Source organism: Eretmochelys imbricata, chromosome 7 (genome assembly GCF_965152235.1).
Source record: "Eretmochelys imbricata isolate rEreImb1 chromosome 7, rEreImb1.hap1, whole genome shotgun sequence".
Taxonomy (NCBI): Eukaryota; Metazoa; Chordata; order Testudines; family Cheloniidae; genus Eretmochelys; species Eretmochelys imbricata.
In genome coordinates, this window is record NC_135578.1 from 50600093 (window position 1) to 50623852 (window position 23760).

General features: G+C 48.7%; 1 protein-coding gene across 1 annotated transcript in view; it reads left to right on the plus strand.

Annotated features, from left to right (window-relative positions):
- BSN (bassoon presynaptic cytomatrix protein) overlaps positions 1-21428 on the plus strand; it is a 414235-nt gene extending 392807 nt beyond the window's left edge. The window contains exons 6-10 of the mRNA XM_077821635.1: positions 15692-17870; positions 18195-19015; positions 20243-20342; positions 20873-21013; positions 21421-21428. Of these exons, the coding sequence (XP_077677761.1) occupies positions 15692-17870; positions 18195-19015; positions 20243-20342; positions 20873-21013; positions 21421-21428 (3249 nt within the window). The remainder of the gene's footprint in view (positions 1-15691; positions 17871-18194; positions 19016-20242; positions 20343-20872; positions 21014-21420) is intronic.
- The last annotated feature ends 2332 nt before the right edge of the window (positions 21429-23760 follow it).

Below are 23760 nucleotides of genomic sequence, written 5' to 3' on the forward strand. Positions count from 1 at the left end.
AAGCTGAAATGCCAAAGGAAGCAATAGGTACAAGTCACACAGGAAATAAACAGAAAGGTGCACCCTCAGGCTTCTCCCTTCCAAAATAGATAAACAAATTCCTTTTCTAGTTACCCACTGCCTGTGAACAGTCTCCCAGCATGCCTCCAGCCATAGAGGGACCCAGCATTTCACACACAGCTTCTGCCTAGATGCTGGCCTTCAATTGCTGGATAGATTTCACTTCAAATCCCTTCCCTTTTAAAAAAAGGTTTGCAGGGTGTTTTTCTTTCTCTTAGACTGTGGTGGTTCATGGATATTCAGAACAGGAGGAAATTCCCTCTTGACCTGATAGCCAGGATGCCTCAGTGTCTTCCCATTAATGCTAATGACTCATCATCATCTTTTCCTAGGTTGTACAATACTAGGCAGTTGGAGCTAGGCTCGTCTGGCTGGGGAGGCAGCCCATCCATCTCTGACTGCCCACCACACTGCTTCTAGGTGGAGATGAATGGTTCAGCCCAAATTACAAGCCCATTGTACACATATAGTGCATACTTTCATAACCCCACTCTGTGAACATATCTCAGCATTCCCATTGAGTTCAGAACATGACAAGCTTTCATAAAAGACTGTAATCCATATACCTGTATAGTCTGTCACGGGTATTTCTATTAAAAGTCATGGATCAGTTGCAGGCGGGGTGAGGGAGGGGAAGGACTGAAAACCCTGAGCCCCGCCAGCTGAGGCTGAAGGCATGGAGGTCACCTAAAATCATGGAATCTATGCCCTCCGTGATGGACTCATTGCCTTATATATAATCAATGGATTCAACAGCTTATTCTTTGAGGTTCAGCCCCCCTATTCCCCGTGGGTGTCTGGACCTGGCTGGCATGCTCAGACATAAGCTAAACACAGCTGGTCTGTATCTTGCAGCAGCATCTCCACAAAGATGCATCCTGCGATGCAGTGTAAACATGGTCAGCATGCTAAGCCAGTCAGCTGCATCGCTTATTCTCTGGAGCTGGATATACTGCAACCACCGTCCAGAGATCCCTGCACTGGTGGGAACAAGCATTTGGATGGAAACAGCGGAGTCACAATGAACAGAGGGGATGTTGGCCGGAGCTGGCACCCCGGGGTGAAGGCATCTGCCCTGCAGTCATTGGTCTCCTGCTGGGCTAAGTATGGCTCTAGACATGCAGATAGGCAGGATGGCAAGAAATGCCTTCCACTTTTGGAAGTGAAGAAGGCTGTGGCCACTCCACGCAGAGAGGACCTGGCCACACTGCTCTGCCTTTGTTACTTCCAGCTTTGATGAACACAGCATGCTCCACCTGGGGCTGATTGCAGAGCCCAGGGAATCACAGGGTTAGATGGGATCATAGGGGTCATCTAGTCTAACCCCCTGCCAAGATGCAGGATTTGTTGCATCTAAATCATAGAATCAAAGACTTTAAGGTCAGAAGGGACCATTATGATAGTCTAGTCTGACCTACTGCACAACGCAGGCCACAGAATCTCACCCACCCACTCCTGTAACAAACTTCTAACCTATGTCTGAACTATTCAAGTCCTCAAATCATGGTTTAAAGACTTCAAGGTGCAGAGAATCCTCCAGCAAGTGACCTGTGCCCCACGCTGCAGAGGAAGGCAAAAAAACCCCAGGGCCTCTGCCAATCTGCCCTGGAGGAAAATTCCTTCCCAACCCCAAATATGGCGATCAGCTAAACCCTGAGCATGTGGGCAAGACTCACCAGCCAGACACCCAGGAAAGAATTCTCTGTAGTAACTCAGATCCCACCCCATCTAACATCCCATCATAGGCCATTGGGCATATCTACCGCTAATAGTTGAAGATCAATTAATTGCCAAAATTGGGCTATCCCATCATATCATCCCTTCCATGAACTTATCAAGCTTAGTCTTGAAGCCAGATATCTTTTGCCCCCACTGCTTCCCTTGGAAGGCTGTTCCAGAACTTCACTCCTCCGATGGTTAGACACCTTCGTCTAATTTCAAGTCTAAGCTTCCTGATGGCCTGTTTATATCCATTTGTTCTTGTGTCCACATTGGAACTGAGCTTAAATAATTCTTCTTCCTCCGTAGTATTTATCCCTCTGATATATTTATAGAGAGCAATCCTATCTCCTCTCAGCCTTCTTTTGGTTAGGCTAAACAAGCCAAGCTCTTTGAGGTTTTTAAGGTCAGACTTGACAAAGCCCTGGCTGGGATGATTTAGTTGGGGATTGGTCCTGCTTTGAGCAGGGGGTTGGACTAGATGACCTCCTGAGGTCCTTTCCAACCCTGATATTCTATTATTCATATTCTATGATTCTTTGAGCCTCCTTTCATAAGACAGGCTTTCCATTCTGCAGATCATCTTAGTAGCCCTTCTACTAGTCCATTCCAGTTTGAATTCATCTTTCTTAAACATGGGAAACCAGAACTGCACACAATATTCCAGATGAGGTCTCACCAGTGCCTTGTATAATGGTACCAACACCTCCTTATCTCTGCTGGAAATACCTTGCCTGATTCATCCCAGGACCGCATTAGCTTTTTTCACGGCCATATCACATTGGCGGCTCATAGTCATCCTGTGATCAACCAATACTCGGAGGTCCTTCTCCTCCTCTGTTACTTCCAAGTGATGCGTCCCCAGTTTATAACAAAAATTCTTGTTATTAATCCCTAAATGCATCCCTTGCACTTTTCACTATTAAATTTCATCCTATTACTATTACTCCAGTTTACAAGTTCATCCAGATCTTCTGTATGATATCACAGTCCTTCTCTGTATTGGCAATATCTCCCAGCTTTGTGTTATCCACAAACATTATTAACACATTCCCACTTTTTGTGCCAAGGTCAGTAATAAGATTGGTCCCAAAACCGATCCCTGAGGAACTCCACTAGTAACTTCCTTCCAGCCTGACAGTTCACCTTTCAGTGTGACCTCTTGTAGTCTTCCCTTTAACCAGTTCCTTATCCACCTTTCAATTTTCATACTGATCCCCATCTTTTCCAATTTACCTACTAATTCCATATCAAATGCCTTACTGAAATTGAGGTAAATTAGATCCACTGTGTTTCCTTTGTCTAAAAAATCTGTTCCCTTCTCAAAGAAGGAGATCAGGTTGGTTTGACACGATCTACCTTTTATAAAACCATGTTGTATTTTGTCCCAATTACCATTGACCTCAATGTCCTTAACTACTTTCTCTTTCAAAAATTTTTCCAAGACCTTGCATACTACAGATGTCAAACTAACAGGCCTATAGTTACCTGGATCACCTTTTTTCACTTTCTTAAAAATAGGAACTATGTTAGTAATTCTCCAGTCATACGGTACAACCCCTGAGTTTACAGATTCATTAAAAATTCTTGCTAATGGGCTTGCAATTTCATGTGCCAATTCCTTTAATATTCTTGGAAGAAGATTATCTGAGGCCCCTGATTTAGTCCCATTAAGCTATTCAAGTCTGGCTTCTACCTCGGATGTAGTAATATCTACCTCCATATCCTCTTTCCCATTTGTCGTCCTACCATTATCCCTAAGCTCCACATTAAAGACTGAGGCAAAGTATTTGTTTAGATATTGGGCCATGCCTAAATTATCCTTAACCTCCACTCCATCCTCAGTGTTTAGTGGTCCCGCTTCTTCTTTCTTTGTTTTCTTATTTATATGGCTATAGAACCTTTTACTATTGGTTTTAATTCCCTTTGCAAGGTCCAACTCTACATGGCTATTGGCCTTTCTCACTTTATCCCTATATGTTCTGACCTCAATAAGGTAGCTTTCCTTGCTGATCCCTCCCATCTTCCACTCCTTGTAGGCTTTCTGCTTTTTCTTTATCACCTCTCTGAGATGCTTCCTCATCAAGCTTGGTCTACAACTCCTGCCTGTGAATTTTTTTCCCCTTTCTTGGGATGCAGGCTTCTGATAGTTTCTGCAACTTTGACTTAAAGTAATTCCAGGCCTCCTCCACTTTTAGATCCACAAGTTCTTCAGTCCAATCCACTTCCGTAACTAATTTCCTTAATTTTTTTAAGTTAGTTCTTTTGAAATCAAAAACCCTAGTCACAGATCTATTTTTGTTTATCCTTCCACTTAGTTTGAACTGAATTAGCTCATGATCTCTTGAACAAAGGTTGTCCCCTACAACCATTTCTTCTATGAGGTCCTCACTACTCACCAAAACCAAATCTAAAATGGCATCCCCTCTCATTGGTTCAGCAACTACTTGGTGAAGGAATCCATCAGCTATTGCATCCAGGAAAATCTGAGCCGTATTATTATTACTAGCACTTGTCCTCCAGTCTATATCTGGGAAGTTAAAGTCTCCCATGATCACACAATTCCCATTAGTATTTACTTCTTTAAAAACATTAAAGAGGTCTCTATCCATATCCAGATCGGATCCCGGCAATCTATAGCACACCCCGAGCACTATCCCAGGGGAGGCTCTAGTCGCTTTCTTCCCCAGTGTGATTTTTGCCCAGACAGACTCTGTCTTATCCATTCCATCACTTCTTATTTCTTTACATTCTACCTCATCATTGATATACAATGCTGCTCCACCACCTTTACCTTTATTTCTGTCTTTCCTAAACAGCACATTCCCTTCAATACTTGTAGTCCAGTCATGACTACTATTCCACCATGTTTCTGTTATCCCTATAATATCTGGTTTCACTTCCTGCACCAGTAGCTCTAGTTACTCCATTTTGTATCCTAGGCTCCTCACATTAGTTTACAAACATCTTAATTTTTGCTGTTTGGCTTCGCTCACATTCTTTACCCGATTAGGCACAGACATTCTACCGCCAGTATCACCTATTTGACTGGCATGTAAACTCCCCTTCCTCCTTATGTCCATTCTCCTACCCACGGCTGTATCCTTTCTTACTTCATTTTCTTTCCTCTCAATGTTAAAATCCGGTGTGGAGATTACCTGGACATCTCCCAACCATCTCCCCCAGATTCCTAGTTGAAAGCTCTCTTGATCAGTTGTGCCATTCTCCATCCTAGAAGTCTAGTTCCCTCCCTACTCCTGTGAAGTCCATCCCAAGAGAACAGTCCTCTGTCCATGAATGCTTCCCAGTGGCCATACATCCCAAGGCCCTCCTTATAGCACCACTGCTTGAGCCATCTGTTGAGCATCATAATCTTTTCACACCTTTGTTGCCCTTCTCTAGGAACAGGCAGAATCCCACTGAAGATCACCTGAGCCTCGATTTCATTCAGTGTCTTCCCCAGCCTGGCATAGTCTCCCCTCATATCCTCCAGCAAGAATCTAGCTGTATCATTTGTTCCCACATGAAGGACAATCAGTGGATTCTTTCCCGCTCCCGTTAGGATCCTCTTCAGCCTCAGGTCCACATCCCATATCTTAGCACCCGGCAGACAGCACACCCTTCTGTTCTCTGGATCAGCTCTTGTTACAGGCCTGTCTATTCTTCTCAGAAAGGAGTCCCCAATCACGTAGACCTGCCTTTTCCTGGTGATGGTGGCATTCTCCAGTCTATCCCTGTTCCCTCTGGCTGCATGTCCTCTCAATTCCTATTCTCCCTTGCAATCCTCTGCAACCCATCCTGCATCCTCCTGGAGCTCATATATGGTATTGTTATCTCCATTGACTCTTGCCCTCTTCTATAGGACTAGCTGCTCTTCTCTTTTTCCTTGCCCTCTCACCTTCAGTGACCACCTGCTGTGCCCCTTCTTCGTTTTCCAATTCCGCAAACCTGTTCCTGAGCTCTGTTTCTCCTTCACTAGCCCATCTTTTCCTCTGCCTGGTTCTCTTAGTCACATGCTTCCACTGTCCACTTTTCTCACCCAGCAGTCTCCCCTCAGAGTTCTTTGGTCCTGCTTCCATCTGCAAGTCTGAGCTTTTCCCTTCAGCCTCCTCATGTCTTTGCTCCATCATCTGCTCAAACCCCCTTCTAAACTCGACCAGAGTTTCCACCTGCATCTCCAATCCTCGGATCTTTTCTTCCATCAGCTCTATCAGGCAGCACTTCATGCTGACAAATCTCTTTTCAGGTACCCCCTCCAGGATCATGTACATGCCGCAGCTTCTACATCCAGTCATCTGCATTGTGTCTTCCACTACTGGGTCACTATCACTGCTACCTCTGTGTCTGTCATAGCCTTCTCACCTAAGTCCTGTTAGTCCGGAAAACACAAACCAAACCAAAACACCACCACCCACAGCAAAACAAACCCCCAACAAGCACCAAAATACTGCCAGACCACCATACACTCCCTTCACTAGCCTGTCTGCTCCTTTGCCTGGCTCTCTTAGTCTTCCCCCCACACTCCCCTTACAGACTCCGACTCAAACTCCCGTTTACAGCTCTGGTTCCTGGCTCCTGTACCACTACAATTGTCTGTGCTGCTGCCTGACTGGCTGGCTACCTTTATAGGACCCCTATCATCATCCAAGACAGATGGCTGTTCAGCCTCCTTTTGAAAACCTCCAGTGAAGGAGCTTCCAAAACCTCCTTAGGCAGTGTCAAGGTTCCTTCCCCACTCTGAACTCTAGGGTACAGATGTGGGGACCTGCATGAAAACCTCCTAAGCTTACTTTTACCAGCTTAGGTTAAAACTTCCCCAAGGTACAAACTATTTTACCCTTTGCCCTTGGACTTCCACTGCCACCACCAAACTTTATCTGGGTTCCTGAGAAAACGTAGTTTGGACACGTCTTTCCCCCCAAAATCTCCCAACCCTTGCATCCCACTTCCTGGGGAAGGTTTGGTAAAAATCCTCACCAATTTGCATAGGTGACCACAGACCCAAACTCTTGGATCTTAGAACAATGAAAAAGCATTCCGTTTTCTTATAAGACGACTTTTAATAGAAGTAAAAAATAATCACTTCTGTAAAATCAGGATGGTAGATACCTTACAGGGTAATTAGATTCAAAACATAGACAATCCCTCTAAGCAAAACCTTAAGTTACAAAAAAGACACACAGACAGGAATAGTCATTCTATTCAGCACAGCTATTTTCTCAGCCATTTAAAGAAATCATAATCTAACACATACCTAGCTATATTACTTACTAAGTTCTAAGACTCCATTCCTGTTCTGTCCCCAGCAAAAGCATCACACAGACAGACACAGACCCTTTGTTTTTCTCCCTCTTCCCAGTTTTTGAAAGTATCTTGTCTCCTCATTGGTCATGTTGGTCAGGTGCCAGCGAAGTTACCTTTAGCTTCTTAACCCTTTACAGGTGAAAGGATTTTTCCTCTGGCCAGGAGGGATTTTAAAGGTGATTACCCTTCCCTTTATATTTATGACAGGCAGTCTGTTCCATTGTCCCACTGTTTTTATAGTTAGGAAGGTTTTCCTGAGATTTAATCTAAATCTCCTATGCCACTGGTTCTCAAACTGTGGGTCAGGATCCCAAAGTGTGTCACAACCCCATTTTAATGCGGTCACCAGGGCTGGCGTTAGACTTGCTGTGGCCCGGGACCAAAGCCCGAGGGCTTCAGCCCTGGGCATCGGGATTCAGATTACAGGCCCCCTGCCTGAGGCTGGAGCCCTTGGGCTTCAGCTTTGCCCCTCCCCAACCCCCCTCCTGGGGTCATGTGGTAATTTTTATTGTCCGAAGGGGGTCACAGTGCAATGAAGTTTGAGACCCTGTCCTATGCTGTAGTTTGAACCCATTGACTCTTGTCCTGCCCTCTGCAGCAATAGAGAACAACTTTTCTCTCTCTCTGTCTATTATAGCAGCCTTTCAAGTCTTTGAAGACAGCTATCATGTCCTCCCCTTAATCTCCTCTTTTCCAAACTAAACATATCCAGTTCCTTCAGCCTTTGCTTATATGACATGTGTTCCATCCCTTTGATCATCTTCGTCACTTGCCTCTAGATCCTTTCCAGTTTCTCTGCCTATATATTGGTGACCAAAATTGGACACAGTACTCCAGCTGAGGCCTAACCAGCACCAAGTACTATCGCCTCCTGTGATTTGCATGCTCTGCCTCTGTTAATGCAACCTAAAACTGCTTTTGCTTTTTTTGCAACAGCGTTGCATTGCTGACTCATGTTGAGGTTGTGATTCACCACAATTCCCAGTTTCCCCCCATTCTGCATTTGGTTTTTCTTCCCTATGTGTAGCACCTTACATTTGTCTTTGTTGAATTTAATTTTGTTGGCTATAGCCCAGTTCTCCAATTTATTAAGATTGGAGGATAGAGATAAAATTCAGAGCAAAGTGTTGGCAACCCCTTTTAGCTTTGTGTCATCTGCAAACTTGATCAGTCTGCTCTCTATTCCTACATCCAGATTATTAATAAAGATGTTAAATAACACTGGGCCCAGAACAGATATCTCTAGAACCCCACTTGAGACCTCCCTCCAATCTGACATCATTCCTTTAATAGTTACTCTTTGTTTGCAGTTCTGTAACCAATTTTGTATCCACTTAATGGTAGTTCCATCAACCCTGCATTTCTCCAGCTTACTTAACAGAATGTCATGTGGGACTGTGTCAAAAGCCTTGCTGAAGTCTAAGTATATTATGTCCACTGCATTCCTCCATCTACCAAATCCTGTCAAAGAAGGAAATCAAGTTGGTTCAGCATGATTTCTTCTTGGTAAATCCTGCTGACTGCTAGTGATCACCCCTTCATCGTCCAGGTATTCACAAATGAAATGTTTTATCCATTGCTCTAGTTGCTTCCTAGGAATTGAAGTCAGGCTGATGGGTCTATAGTTCCCCTGCTCCTCCTTTTTCCCCCTTTTAAAGATGGGCACTATGTTAGCCTTTCACCAGTCTTCCAGGACCTCTCCTTATCAGACTAAAGAGCCTGGGTAACACAATGATGGTTGCCTTGGAAATGCTGAGAGCAAGACCTTTTCCTCAGTGACCATTCCAACATCTCTGCAGGAGTCCAGCCCACTGCTCCTTCCAGAATCCCTTCCCAGCTTCCCTCTTCTTCCACATCTGGTTCATCTTCCTTATGCTCACCTTCAAGTCTGTACAATCCCACATCTTCTCTCCCTGGGCCCAAGCCCCTTCCTCCTCTATTCCTTCCCTCTGTGCATCGTCTTGGGCAGGGGACAGGTACTGCCTCCCATGAGCCAAGTGCCTCCCACCCCAGCTCCAGATTCCCTTCTGCCTTCCTGTGCAGAGCCAGAACCTCCCCACCCAAGGCATTCCACGCTTGTGCGCTGGCTGAGCACCCATTTGATGGCAGTCTCCTTGGGACAGGGTCCCTGGCTGTCAGTGCGCATTGTGATGTGGCCTGTGCTGCTGTGGAGACAATACTAATTAATCAGCCCATTGAACATCCAGTTTTCTTTTTGTCCCCAGAGGCATTCCAAGCGAGGAAGGAGGAAGGTCCCTTGCTGTCATATTCAGTTGGAGCCCTGACACTAACGGCAACTCCTTCTCCCCCCATCAAAAACTATTGGCTTGACAGTTGGAATTCATCTCTTGGTCGGGAGCCAGTGCACACTGGAGACACATCTCAAACAGTTGGTGTTGCAGGCACTTACGCAACGCATACTGTGAGCCAAATGCACTGGCTTCTGTGGGAGCTGCTGGGAGCTCAGCACGTCTGAAAACCAGGTCACTTCCTTGGGGGCCTGAATGTGGAGTTGGGAGCCTAACTTTGGGCTCCTGATTTTGGAAAACATGATATATTAAAGGAGTATAGAGTTGGTAAGGAAAGTCCATCAGCTTCCAGTTAATGGAGGCCAAGTAAAGTCTCATGTAACCAAACTGGCTGGCCCTTTTCAAAGGTTTCTAAACCAGAATCCTGGCTCTCAAGGCCTTTCAGTTCCAGGAGGAGCTGGATTTGAACTGTCACATCTGATCACACTACTATAGTTTGAGTCCCAGGTTGTATCTGGCTCCAGAGTGCACCTGTTTTCCAGTGCTAGTTCAGATATGGCTGAAATATCATGAATGCAGCTATTTGAGATGGCAGATCTCATGAGATCACCTGAGACTTCCACTGTTTGGGGCTGAACTTTCACAAGAACTAACTTTGGGGTAGTTGCTTCATGGCAATTGGATGGGCTGACTTCAGGAGAGTCTTTTACAAATTCTCTCAGTGCGGAGAGCAGCTTGTTCCTGATGCAGTGGTGATCTCACACACCTAATCCTCCTTGCAGTCCTCTGGAGCTGTTCCTTTGTGCTTTGGGAGATCACCCTGGTGGAGAATATCATGCAGAGGAAATGTGCTGTGACAGACACAGAGTCAACTGCTTGTCATGCTTTCCACATGCCCACAGTAATGTTACTGTTCCACCTCATGGCATGAATTATCTGTACAGCCCGTCATGCTGTGGTATAACCTCTCCACAGAAGACTGTCCCCAGACGGTGCACCAAGAATCTCTCGTTCATTAGTGCTCCAGCAACGAATATTTGAAAAGGTTGACTTCAAGTGACAGCCTTGACACAAACACACACATGCATAATCAGCAATCGTTTCATCCCATGCTGGGCATCTGGGAATTGAAGGACATTTGGTTGATTTCATTACTGTGTCAGAAAGTGGAATTATTCTTTCCAGGCGCCTGTGCAGGTACATAAGATACTCCGGAGGGAATTCTGTGCCAAAAAATTAAAAATTCTGCACACAATATTTTAAAATTCTGCAAAATTCTACAAGTTTTATTTGTCAATAAATAAATGTGGAGGTTCCAGCATGCCAGGGGGGCTGAGGATGCAGGGGATGAGGTTCAGCAGAGTGGGGTTTGGGTGTGGAGGGCTGGGTAAAGGGGGTTCTGGGTGTATGGGATGAGGCTTGGGAAGGGTCTGAGTATGGGGGGAGGGGTCTGATGCAGGGGGTTGGATGCGGAAGGATGTGGAAAAATTGGAAAGAGTCCAGCGGAGGGCAACAGAAATGATTAGGGACTGGAACACATGACTTATGAGGAGAGGCTGAGGAAACTGGGATTGTTTAGTCTGCAGAAGAGAAGAATGAGGGGGGATTTGATAGCTGCTTTCAATTACCTGAAAGGGGGTTCCAAAGAGGATGGATCTAGACTGTTCTCAGTGGTAGCTGATGACAGAACGAGGAGTAATGGTCTCAAGTTGCAGTGTGGGAGGTTTAGGTTGGATATTAGGAAAAACTTTTCCACTATGAGGGTGGTGAAACACTGGAATGCGTAACCTAGGGAGGTGGTGGAATCTCCTTCCTTAGATATTTTTAAGGTCAGGCTTGACAAAGCCCTGGCTGGGATGATTTAATTGGAGATTGGTCCTGCTTTGAGCAGGGGGTTGGACTAGTTGACCTCCAGAGGTCCCTTCCAACCCTGATATTCTATGATTCCATTCAACACAGCTTATTTTATCAGCCATTTAAACAAAACAGAATTTAATGCATATCTAGCTAGATTACTTACTAAATTCTAAGACTCCATTCCTTTTCTGTTCCCGGCAAAAGCATCACACAGACAGAGAGAACCTTTGTTTCTCCCCGCCCTCCCGCTTTGAAAGTATCTTGTCTCCTCATTGGTCATTTTGGTCAGGTGCCAGTGAGGTTATCCTAGCTTCTTAACCCTTTACAGGTGAAAGGGTTTTTCCTCTGGCCAGGAAGGATTTAAAGGTGTTTACCCTTCCCTTTATATTTATGACACTTGTACAGGATGGTTTATAAGAGAAGGAGTTTTTTGACCTGATGCTTCTCTGCTTTCCCCAGAGAACACACCAACAAAGCCTTCGCTTCCCCCCCACACACACACCGCCCACACAGATTTGAAAGTATCTTCTTTCCCCATTGGTCCTTTTGGTCAGGTGCCAACCAGGTTATTTGAGCTTCTTAACCCCTTACAGGTAAGGAGGAATTCTAGGCTACCCTTAGCTGTATGGTTATGACATCCCTGTGCTGACCCAACTGCATGTGTGGGTTCTGAATGGTCTGTTGCCTTTTCACAGTGTCTTGCCTGCTGGGGCTCATTACCTGGTTCTCACTTGCCAAGCTGTAAAACTGCTGAGCAAAGAAAAACTGATTAATTCCCACAGGGGCTGAGTTAAGATTAAGATTACAGGAGTTAAGATTACATGGACTCCCCTAATTTGGGCATTTCCTAACTTTTGTATGTTTGGTTTGGCAACCTAAATGATGTTCTTTTAACGCACTTCCGTGTAATGTCCTACGGTTTGTAAAAAGGCAAAACCAATTCCCGGTATTTGCAACAGTCACACTGCTCCCACCATGCATTAGCGGCAGGGTTGGCACCCTAAGCTTGCAGCACAGACCTCTACCATGGAGCAAACAGACCTGAGCTGGCAGCAGGAGAAGGCTGTGGACTAGCCACTAGTTGAGGCCACATAGCACACTGACACAGTGTGGTACATTTGCAGGAGGTGCCATGTTTTACAGACACGTGTTTTACATAGATCAAGCACAAAGATGTGGCAACTTCATTCCTAGAGACAGGGTGACTGAGACCTGGACCTGCCATCTTAGAGACTTGGGCTCTGGTCCCCGCTTGTGGAACCCCACAGGGGGATGTGAATCCTTGTCAATAAGAATGGTGAAGGGCACACCCTGATTAATCCTAGTCAGGAGAAGTGAGCCTAGAGCTCCCAGCTCTGAGTACTGTCCCCTAGGCCAAAGGGAATTGTGTTGAGGGGTTGGAAGTTGATGATCATTCATGTTACCTGTGTCCCACCCAGAGGTTCAGTGGTCTGTGGCCAGCTGAATAGGTACACGGGCATGCATGTGTGATTTTGCTGGATTGTGGATGGGTTTTGGCAGCAAGCCAGGAGCAAACTCCGCTGAGCAGCACAGTGGTGCTGGAACTGGGGGGCAGGGACGCAGGGCCCATCCACTTCTTACTGGGGCAGACCCTACCCTTTTCCCTCCTTTTCCCCCCAAGACCCCACACCTGGCCAGGCAGTGGGCAGCCCAGCCAGTTGTAGGAGCTGTGCGGACTCTCCACCTGCCCGTGGTGCAGAGGGGAGGCCAAAAGCAGCCCCCAGCCCATGTCCCACCCAGGGCAGGTGGAGGGACCCAGGCTGCCCACAGCTGCCCATGCAGCGTGGCTCTTGCCCCAACCAGGCTCTTGGCCAGATTTGAATGGCTGTTTAGAGGCCAGCAAAAGCCCAAAAGCACTCCTGCTGCAAACTACACAAAGGTTGGAGCTCTCTAGGGAAGAGCTGAAAGTATTTTAATATTGGCACATTAGGTGATCTTCATCCTGGGGTCACTGCCTCTCACACTGCAATAGAAAACACCCTTTTCCTTAATTCCAGCCCATTTGGTCATTTGTAGCTGATAATTTTTACACTCAGATTTATAAAACTGTTCCTTTCACAGTGCCCCAGAGCCCATGTACTAAACACAGTGTGTGTTTCTGTATCACAGCGCACAGCAGACAGGACTAGCGGAACCCTAGAAAAGCTGGCAAAAAGCAATGAGCTTGTACCCTGCCCCTGAGGTGACCAGGCCCAACTGAGGAAGCAAATTCCAGAAGTGGGAAAGGTAGCGGGGGCTCTGTTCAAGGCAGCTGGGAGGTCACTAAGCAGCAAGGTAGTTATAGCTCTGGCATGTGCTGGGACCACTTGCCTCGTGTTTCTAGCAGCCCACCAAGCATCTTGATAACACAGTTGCTTTGGTTAAAGCGCTCTCTGCCTTGTACCAGCTCCATCCCCAAGTGGCTGGGTCACCAAAGATCATCATGTCCTGATGCTGAGTGGGGGCACTTGTAACATCCATGCTGATGCCATGTCACCATGCAATAGAGTCTTAGTGGATGCCATTTGTCATTAATGTCAGTAAGAGCATAAGCAGGCCCATCCTCAGTAGACACAATATCGTGATGTGACAGTATGTCATCATGTGGGGTGACATCAGCACACTCATCATGGGGCTGAATGGGGCCAGAGCCAGCAACACACAGGTGGATTTCAGCTAGCGGCCATCCAATCTCATCTCAGCGCTCAGGAGGGTTGGCCGGGAACGCAAAAGACAGAGTCCTTTGAACAGGCTTTGCCCCATCATGCATGGAGCTGTGTGGATTGTTGTCACCTTGTCAGGGTTCAGATTCACACATTCTCCAGGCAACATTTCTTCTTTCTGCTCATGGCACAGGTCAAAATGATGATGTGCTAGCAAGGAGTCCTGCCTGCTCCTCCTATGGAAACCCACCCACTTCCAAAGTGCATTAAGCAAAATTGGATTAAGTCCACTTAAATGCTGAATAAGAGCATCCACACAGTGGTTTAATCCTGTTAATTCATCCACTTTGAATTCACACTTAGTTAATTCAGATTAACTGTCCTGAGTGTCTTTCTGTGGGGAAGCCCACACAGAACTGGAGTAGGCGAATGCTTTCCCCATCCCAGTTTTCAGTGCTGCCCTTCTGGATCCCCCAAATCCCATGCCGTCCCTTCTGCCTGTGACCTACTCCTCAGCCACCCTCCATAAATCTCCACAGAAGACATTAGGGGTGGTTGGTATTCTCACTGGGCTTCTGCCTCGAAGACTTGGCCTTTGCCGTCGTTGTTCAGCTAATGTAAACTGTGGCTTGTTGGATTCCATCACCCTTAAAGGCTGAGATAAGATTTGAGGGTCAGAACCTCAAGGGAGATCTCCTTCCATAGGACCAGCCCTTGTGTAATTTTTCATCCAACCAGTCAGGTTATTTTGCAGTGAAAATAGATCACCTAAAATTCTCAGGTCAGCTCACAAGATGTTTCAGAGCCACAGAAAAGCGTCTTTTGGATGGTGTCCCTGCTCCCATCCCAGGCATTTGCACAGCCTCCTTTCAGTCCTAGGAAGGGTTTAACATACATCTCTGTATTGTAGTTTAACTGCCAAAGCCTTCCCAGGGGCCTTCTTATTGGACCCTAGAAAAGGTTTGCCACCCCAACAACTCCCCCCAAGGCCTGTGGGCAGCAGTCTGTAGCAGAGCTATGATAGTCCCACAGGAAAAGATGTTTCTCCGCCATCCCACAAGTTACAACTGTCCCCTTACGAGGCATTTTTGACTTAATTGTTTGAAACCTCAGAACCAGTTTGGATTGTTTCTGTTCTGGATCAGTTTGGGGAAAAGGGTAAGGCTGTCTCTTATTTTTTCTCATTGCTGGTGTGGTCATTTCCATGTGCAGAGTGATAGTGCAGCAAATACATACGTCACGGTACAACCAACATACATGCTAATCAAAAGGCAGCAATGACCAACACCAGAGTTCCTCCAAGCCTATGGCTCTGCAGGCTCACCTGGTTAAGGTGTGCCAGTTTCACAGCTAACGGTGCACAAGGCATTGATGTGGCCAGCATCACGTTTGACCACCTCTGACTGCCACTGGGTGACTTGGATGTGGCATTTCAGTGTGCAATCAAGCAAAACTCAGCTCCCCCAACCTTCAGGATTGTAGTTAAGTGCCTTACCCACTCCACCACACAGCCATGAGCACTGGGCAGCTGTTCATTTCTCACTGAAGGAAGCAGGGGATGAGGAGTCAGGCCTCTTGGACTCTATTTCCAGTGCTTACTTTCACTCTGTGATATTGGGCAGCTGGTGGCCTGTCCCTGTACCTCAGTTTCCCCATTTCTCCACTGACTGCAGTGATAACATGGGGATATGCCGAGACTTAAGAAATGAATGTTTAAGCACTTAGATAAACTCTGCTGAAAGACACTGCGGCAGGGCAGAGTTCTTACCTCTCCATTTTCCCAAGGGAGTTGCAGCACTCCCAGTGTCTAGGTTAATGCCAGTTTCAATTGTTTTCTAGATCTCCGCTTTGCAGTCAAACACTCTGATGCGGAAGGTGAAGCGGACACTGCCCAGCCCCCCTCCGGAGGAAGCTCACCTGCCTCTGGCCAGCCAAGCCCACTCCCAGCTGTACTTGCCCAGCTTCATGCAGAAGGGGGTAGGAGAACAGGCCACTCAGGTAACCAAAGCCAGCCTTCTCAGAGACATCGACCGTGACCTGAAGCTGGTGGAGCATGAGTCCACGAAGCTGCGGAAGAAGCAAGCAGAGCTGGATGAGGAAGAGAAGGAGATTGATGCCAAGCTGAAGTACTTGGAGCTGGGCATTACTCAGAGGAAGGAGTCTCTTCTGAAAGAGAGGGGAGGGCGGGATTATCCTTACCCGAGGTGCCTGGGCGAGAACCGGGACTACATGTCTGATAGCGAGCTGAACAATTTACGCCTTTCCAGCTACGAGGGCAGCAGTCTGCTCAGCAGGCCCAGCACTGCCCCCACTAACCATTACACTGACTTCTCCAGCACACAGTACACATCAGCCTCCTCCTATGCCCCTTACCCATACCCAGCAGCCCCACCTGGCCCTGCCGCCTTCCAGCAAACACGGCTCCAGCCCCCCCACTACCCTGTGGTCAGCAGTGGCACATCTCAGAATGGCTTCCAGTCTGGCCAGCTCCCCGCCTTCCCCTCCCAAAGTACATATCAGACACACAGCTTCCCTCCCAGTACCAGTTACCAGCCCCAGCTGGGCTTTCAGAGCCATCAAGGCTTCCGGCCGCCTCATCACTACCAAGCTCAGACCACATATCCCAACCAGCCACCCTCACAGCCAGCACAGAGTGCCCTCTTCCAAACGCAGGCAGATGTGCACACCATGCACCAGAAGCCATGGCAGACATCACTAGCAGACTTGGAGCAAAAGATCCCCACCAATTATGAAGTGATTGGAAATCCCACCGTGGTGATCTCCTCAGCAGCCCCAGAAGTTACATACAGCCCCACGACAGTGACCAGCAGCTATGCCCAGCACACGGCCCCAGAGGCCAGGCCAGCTGAGCAGAGCAATGCCATGCAAAGCCCCTCAGCCAGTTACTCTTCAGATTCTCTGTACACAAACCTGGAGCAGAACATTCCCCGCAACTATGTGATGATCGAGGACATCAGCGAGCTGACCAAAGAGAGCACTGCAGCAGACAGCCACAAGGGGGAGATGCAGGTGCAGAGCAGTACTAGCCACCAGATCAAAGAGAAGAGTGAGCTGGTGGAGATGGAAGGCTCCAGCAGAACTTGCTGCTACTCCAAAGCAGAGGAGGAGTCAGAGGAGGATATGTATGATCAGCATGGTGCCGACCATAGGGGGAAGAACAGCTACCACAGGGGCATGGAGAGCAATGGCAGGATGTCAGGCAGTTCCAGCAGCCCCTGCTCCTATTATGGGGACGATTATCGGCACTCCGCACGCTCAGACAAGCATGGCTCTGGACTGGGAATGCAGAAACATTCCTCCAAAAACCTGGCCCCTGCTGTCATCTCATCCAAGCGCAGTAAACACAGGAAACAAGGCATGGAGCAAAAGATCTCCAAATTCTCCCCCATAGAAGAAGCCAAAGATGTGGAGTCGGACCTGGCCTCCTACACAGTGACTACGTCTATCAGCAGCAGCAATGTGGCATCCAGGGCAAAGAAGCTTCAGGACGAGATCACCTACGGCCTCAAGAAGAATGTGTATGAGCAGCAGAAATACTATGGCGTGTCCAGCAGGGATATGACAGAAGAGGACGATCGAGCGTACAGCACTGGAAGCAGATCTAGATCGTCGGGTTATGGGACAGAGAAATCATCAAGCCGCGATGCCAACAGCAGAAGCAAATCCTATGAGAGAGAGTGCATGGAGAAGCCTCAGAAAGGAAGCTCCAAACCATCTTCCCTTAATATGAGTCAGAGTCGAGGGCGGCCTCCGATTCGTACACAGACCACTGAAGAGGAAAGTCCCATCAGCCCTTTAGGAAAGTCTGTGGGCATGTCCCGCTCCTCAGGTGGACCTCTCCCTCAGTCCTCTGGGGACAGCTGTTCCCAGTTCTGCTCCAGCCACTCGTTGCCTGATGTGCAAGAACATATCAAAGATGTGCCAAGGAACCACTCTTACAAGCATGAAGAAGGTTACATCATGGATGATTCACATTGTGTTGTTTCAGACAGTGAAGGTAACAGTTACCTGTGGTGACATACCCCAGAGCATGCTCCTATGGGTCATTTGCAAAGACAGTCTCACAGCCTGCGTTTGCGTACCGTGTGCCTTTCTCCTTTCTTCCACTGCATGTTCCAGGTGTCTGGTGGTAGTATGTCAGTGTTCAGTGCCTGCTGCATGTAATGATGTGTTGTATTTGTTGGGGAGGGGTCTATGACGTGTCCCAGATGCATGTTATAAGATGCTTGCATTCTTTTATCTCGTTGCATGGCTTCAGTGTGGGGTACGCTCCCACCACGGGACCGAGAGACTGACTGTACTCTGTGTTTGGTTTCTGAAGCCTATCATTTGGGTCAGGAGGAGACAGACTGGTTTGATAAGCCCAGGGAAGCTCGCTCAGAGCGGGTAAGGTACTACACTGGCCACTCCTCCTCCCAGAAGAGACCTCCCATCAAACACACCTTTCATGATTACGATGAGCCTCCAGACGAAGACCTGTGGCAGCACGATGACTATTCTCAGGCACGTCACTCTTCTTCCAAAGACCACCGGCACCATGGAGAGTATGGAAGGCACTCAGCCTCTTCCCGCCACCCAAGTGATGAACAGCCCAGGAGGACATCCAAGCAGCATGCCCGAGACCAGGGCCGTCATGAAGTCCGCACACACATGCAGCTATCTGCCCAGAAGAAGGCCCAGCAGTCAGACACGAGAGCCCAGCCAGCTTTCCCCTCCAGCTCAGTGGAGTACTCGCAGCAGTCCCAGCAGCTGTCCAGCTACCACCATACCTCAGAGTCCCAGAAGTCCCAACGGCAGGCTCAGCATGGGCCACTGCCCCAACAGCCGAAAACAGAGCCCTTGCTGCACCATTCACAGCAGCAGTCGCAAACAAGGCAGCAGCAATCCGGGCAGCAGCAGCTGCCATCCAGGCAGCAGCAGCCATCAGCCAGGCAGTCTCCACAACAGCAAGCAGGCCCTTCGCAGCAACCTCCTCAGCCACAGAAGGAGCAGCAGCAGCAGCAAGCTAGGATGCAGCAACAGCCAGGGGCTCAAGGACCACCCTCTTCTCGGCCACCACAACAACAGCCCATCCAGTCCCAGCATGTCGGGAAGCCCCAGTCAACCCCCCCTGCACAGCCAGGCAGTCACCAAGTAGGGCTAGTAAGTGTGCGTGCTCTTTGGCCATTGGTTCATCACTTACACAGCAGGTGCCCAGCTGATGGCTTGTCCTGCAGCACTGGGGATGGCACCCTAGGAGCATCTGGTTGCCCAAGAAGGAGGCAGAGGCTGGGAGCCCCTGCTGCGTCCCAGGGCACAGGCTATGTACTGTCATGAGCTCCCCCAGTCCACAGCAGCACAGCGGAGTACATCATCCAGTGAGGAGGGCCCCCAGCTGCTAAGCAGCTGATGTGTTCTGTCGCACAGGAGACCTACCTAGGATGTTCCACAGCAGGAAAGGCGTTAAATTATGGAGATCTCAGGGGAGCAACAGAGCTGAGGCTGTGCCGAGATTGGCACTAAGAGCAGAAATAAAATCCCACCATTTCACCCTTCATTGCCTGACTTCAGGCTCCAGTTGTTCAGTCAAAAACACCTGGAGCTACTCCTTCTCCCTCCCCCGGCCCCACTTGGCCAGGACAAGCCAACAACCTTACAGCACAATAAGCCAATTGCACTGTTCAGGTCTGCTGGCTATTTCCATTCTCCAGTGCAGCCAGCCTGCCTCCCTGGCTCACCTGCTGGGCACCCAGGCAGGCTGAGCATGGAGGGCACAGGGGAGAGATGAGGCTGGAAAGATCAGGGAGCTGGGAGAAGCCAGGGGGGAGGGAGTGGGGAATGTGGGGATCAGGAGAGAGAACAGATGGGAGGGGCCCTGTGAAAGAAGCAAGGATTTGGGGTGGGGGGAGGGAGGAGGGGATGGGATTGGGGAGCTGGGCAGAAAATCCATGCTCCCATATTGGTGCAGAGGCCTCCCCCCTGCCCAGCTACCTCCTGAGCCAGGCCCAGCACCTGCCCCCTGAGGAAGTGCAGCAGAGGGAACAGCTGACTGGATGGAGTTGGCTGTGGATTGCAAGGGATGACAGAGGCTGGACCATTGCCTTGGGGAGCCAGGCTGGCTTGCAAGGTAGGCCTTTGTGTGTGGGAGGAGATGTGCATATGTGTGACTGGGAGCAGGGAGTGTCAGGGTGGGTTTCCCAGGAGGCAATATGCGTGATCCTGGGTTGATATAGTCTTTGACCTGTTGCGAGGGCTGGATTGTCTGCTGGCACTTACTGATGTGCCCCTATGCCCCTGGGACTGCTGTTCTACCAGCCCCATGCCCTACCTGCCTGCCCACCCATGCGCACAGAGACCAGGGGATTCTGAAATATGCCTTTCATGTTACAGCCAAAAGCGGATCAGGTGGATACACCCAAACCCACCACAAAAGTGCCACCACCGCATGGGAGAGCGCCCCAAGCACAACCACTGGGAACGACTGCAGCAGGTCAGTGAGCCAGACCAACACATTGGGCCCTGCCAGGCCACCTGCGCCCATGTTGGCTGGCAGTGCCCATGGTACTGAAGGAGCAGCCAGGCACCAGCTGTGTTTGCCAGAGCCATGGCTGCCTGGTCTCTTCAAAGAGAAGATCCAATTTTATCCCTCCCTAGCACATCACAGCATTCAGAGGCTGAGATCACTCGGAGCCTGGAAACAAATGCATCCCGCTCTTGTCAGGCTATGGAATGGGGCCAGATCCCCAGCCTACCACTGGGTGGTCACGGTCCCTCAGGGCAGGAGAGGGGTCAGCAGTGACCCAGGGTGGGTTGGCATCCCCCGGTCAGGGAAGCAGATGTGCAGAAGGTGCCCAAAAGCAGCCTGCCCTAATCTGTACCAGTCATGCCACAGACTCCTGGCAGCTGAAAGCACCTGGGCTCTGGCCCCACCTCTAGTAAGTCACATAGGCGCTGCCCGTGTCAGGGAGGGGTTGTGGCTGGGTTCTCCTCCTTACTATGGTTCTATATATTCCCTGGCAGGTATTAAAGTGGGTCAGAAGCCATCAGGGGCTCCCCCACCAACTGGGGCAGCAGCTGGACAGTCCGGGGTGGATGGAGAGAGCGTGTTCTCCAAAATCCTGCCAGGAGGAGCCGCAGAACAAGCCGGCAAACTGACAGAAGGTAAGGCTATGTCTACACTTGCAGAGTTTTTTCACGGACCGTTTTGTCAGTGATAGAAAAGTGCTAAAAGAAAAGCACTGGTTTGTGTTCACATTGTTTTCCACAGGCTTCAGAGCGTGTTTACTTATGCAGCACTTGCATTGCAGATGAGAGGAGTGCACTGTGGAAGCTATCCCACTATGCACTGCTCCTGGACACAAAGCAAATCATTATTGTGGCAGGAGTGGATGTGTGTGTGTGACAGTCTCTGGAAGCAACCAGTCCTAAGGCAGGGGGAGGGGGAAACCCCAACCTCAGCCCCCGCCTCCCTCCCTGACTCTGCACAGCACATTCTGTCTGCCTGCCTCTGTTTGTATCGTGGGAGGCAGCAGGAGCATTCCACAATCATTATTTGTTTTGTGTCCCAGAGAAGTGACAGCACCAGCTGTCAAAACGGAGCTAAAGGGAAGGGGCGCATACCTGCAGGCAGGACTGTTGAGTTTCAAAGAGCAGGCACTCCCGCGCTGCATTGTGGGACAGCTCTGGAGGGCAATTAGACCAGTAAAGCAATCAAGAGTCTTCACTGGCACATCAGCGCAAAAGCATCAACACAAAAAGACTCTCATTGGGGTGGTTTTATTTTTGTGCTGAAACTGCTGAGTTTCAACGCAAAATGTAGATTTCAGTGAAGATGCTAGTGTGTTTTTTGCGCAAAAACCTGACTTTTTGAACTAAAACTGGCAAGTGTAGACATAGCCTAAGAGTGCCAGCACCTGGCTGGACAGTGTCCGGAGACGGCCACACAGCCCACGGGACCTGGCGCCATGGAGACATGCCGGCACAGGGTCTCTGCTTTGCAGATCAACAGAAGGGACTCACTGCAAACTGTGCAGGGGCTGACACAGCCCAGAGGTGACCCAGGTGCTACAGGCCTCTGACTGGCTGCTCGTTAAGCATTGAGACAAGGCCGGCCACTTCAGGTGAACCATAAGCCTTGTGGTTCACCAGGAAGAGCTACTGTTTCTGGAGCTGGGGGGCTACAAGCTGGACTGTTGAACAGCTGTGTCCCCTCAGTTCTCCAACCGGAGTGTCGTTTACACTGCTTCGCTGTGAGAGCAACGACTCCTGGCCTGCTCACAGCCAGCCTCCAGCATGTAAATTCCTCCCAGATACACTGCGGAGCAACACCACAAAATCCCAGTCCCAGACTTTCCCCCGGAAATGTGCTGTTTTGTACTGCCCCGCACCCTCCTGGACAATACAGGCCCATAGAAAGTCCATCGTTTTATGAATAGAAAATGGTATGCACAAACCCGGTTATCCCAAATGGAATTTCCAAAACACTTCAATTCAAACACTCAGGTTTAGATAAAACAATAAAACAAGTGTATTAACTAAAGAAAGATTTTAAGGGATTACAAGTAATGAGGCATAAAAGTCAGAATTGGATACAAAGAAATAAAAGGTAAAATGCAACTAACACCTAATTTAATAAGCTAAATACATTCATAGAATATCAGGGTTGGAAGGGACCTCAGGAGGTCATCTAGTCCAACCCCCTGCTCAAATCAGGACCAATCCCCAATTTTTGGCACAGATCCCTAAATGGCCCCCTCAAGGATTGAACTCACAACCCTGGATTTAGCAGGCCAATGCTCAAACCACTGAGCTATCCCTCCCCCCAAAGCGAATCTCTCTCACACCACATGTTTTAGCAGTCTTACAGGTTGGACTCCTTTCAGCGGGGACCCCTCCCCCAGTTCAGTGTTACTTTCCATGTCTTTCAACCATTGTTGATGCCGTGAGCAGAGAGAAAGGGAGGAATATTTTGGGGTGTCCATTCCCCTTTCTTATAGCTCTCTGTTTTTTGAAAACCACCTCCAGCTGAGGTTCAGGCAACAGAAAATCTGTTTGGACAGGAATCTAAAGCTGTTCCTTTGTCAAAATGTAAATTTTTACCCACATCCTCTTTCCTGCCAAAGAATGGCCAGTTAGCCAGGTGATGGTCCATTTGATCCTGTTGACATCTGGCGGAGGCATCAGTTTGCTATTTGTCTCTGAGGAACCAGTTTGTGGCTATTTTTCCAAACTTGGAACATCTCAAAAACATCATATAGTAGAATCTCATAACTTACATACAACGATGTCACACAAACTTTACCAGGACAATAATGATCAGCAATTATGAGTTTTCAAAGACATACTCACAAGGCATACTTTTTACAAAATTTATCATAGTCTTTTAAAAGGGTGAACATAGGGGGACAGACTGTCAGAAGAGTCGCTGCTGGCTCTCACTGTGTTGAATGTCTGGCGGCCGGAAGTAAATTAGATGGGAAGGACAAGATCAGGAAAATGGGGCAGTATTGAACCTGACTCAAGTGACGGGGTGGAGGAGACCAGAGCCACAGGGGAAGCTACTTAGTGAGAATTTGATCAAAGGACCTGCCGGGGGATTGCTAATGAAGTCCCCACTCATGCTGAGAAACAGGTAGGTGGCACTTTGCAGACTTGTGCCCAACCTGATGTCATTCCCCCTGCCAGACAGTGGGACACTGGGCCCCGCCCTGCCAGACAGACCAGGCCAGAGCTCAGCACTCAGCAATGGAGACCCAGCTCCTCCTGCTGCATTTGTGCCAGGAAAGGCTGCGCTGACCCCAGTGCCTGAGTCCAGCAGAAGGTCCTCTGCTGGGATTGTGCCTCACTAAGTCCCTCAGAAGAGCGGGGCTTAGGCCTCTCGGCTAATTCCCCAGTCTGGCACTTTGACT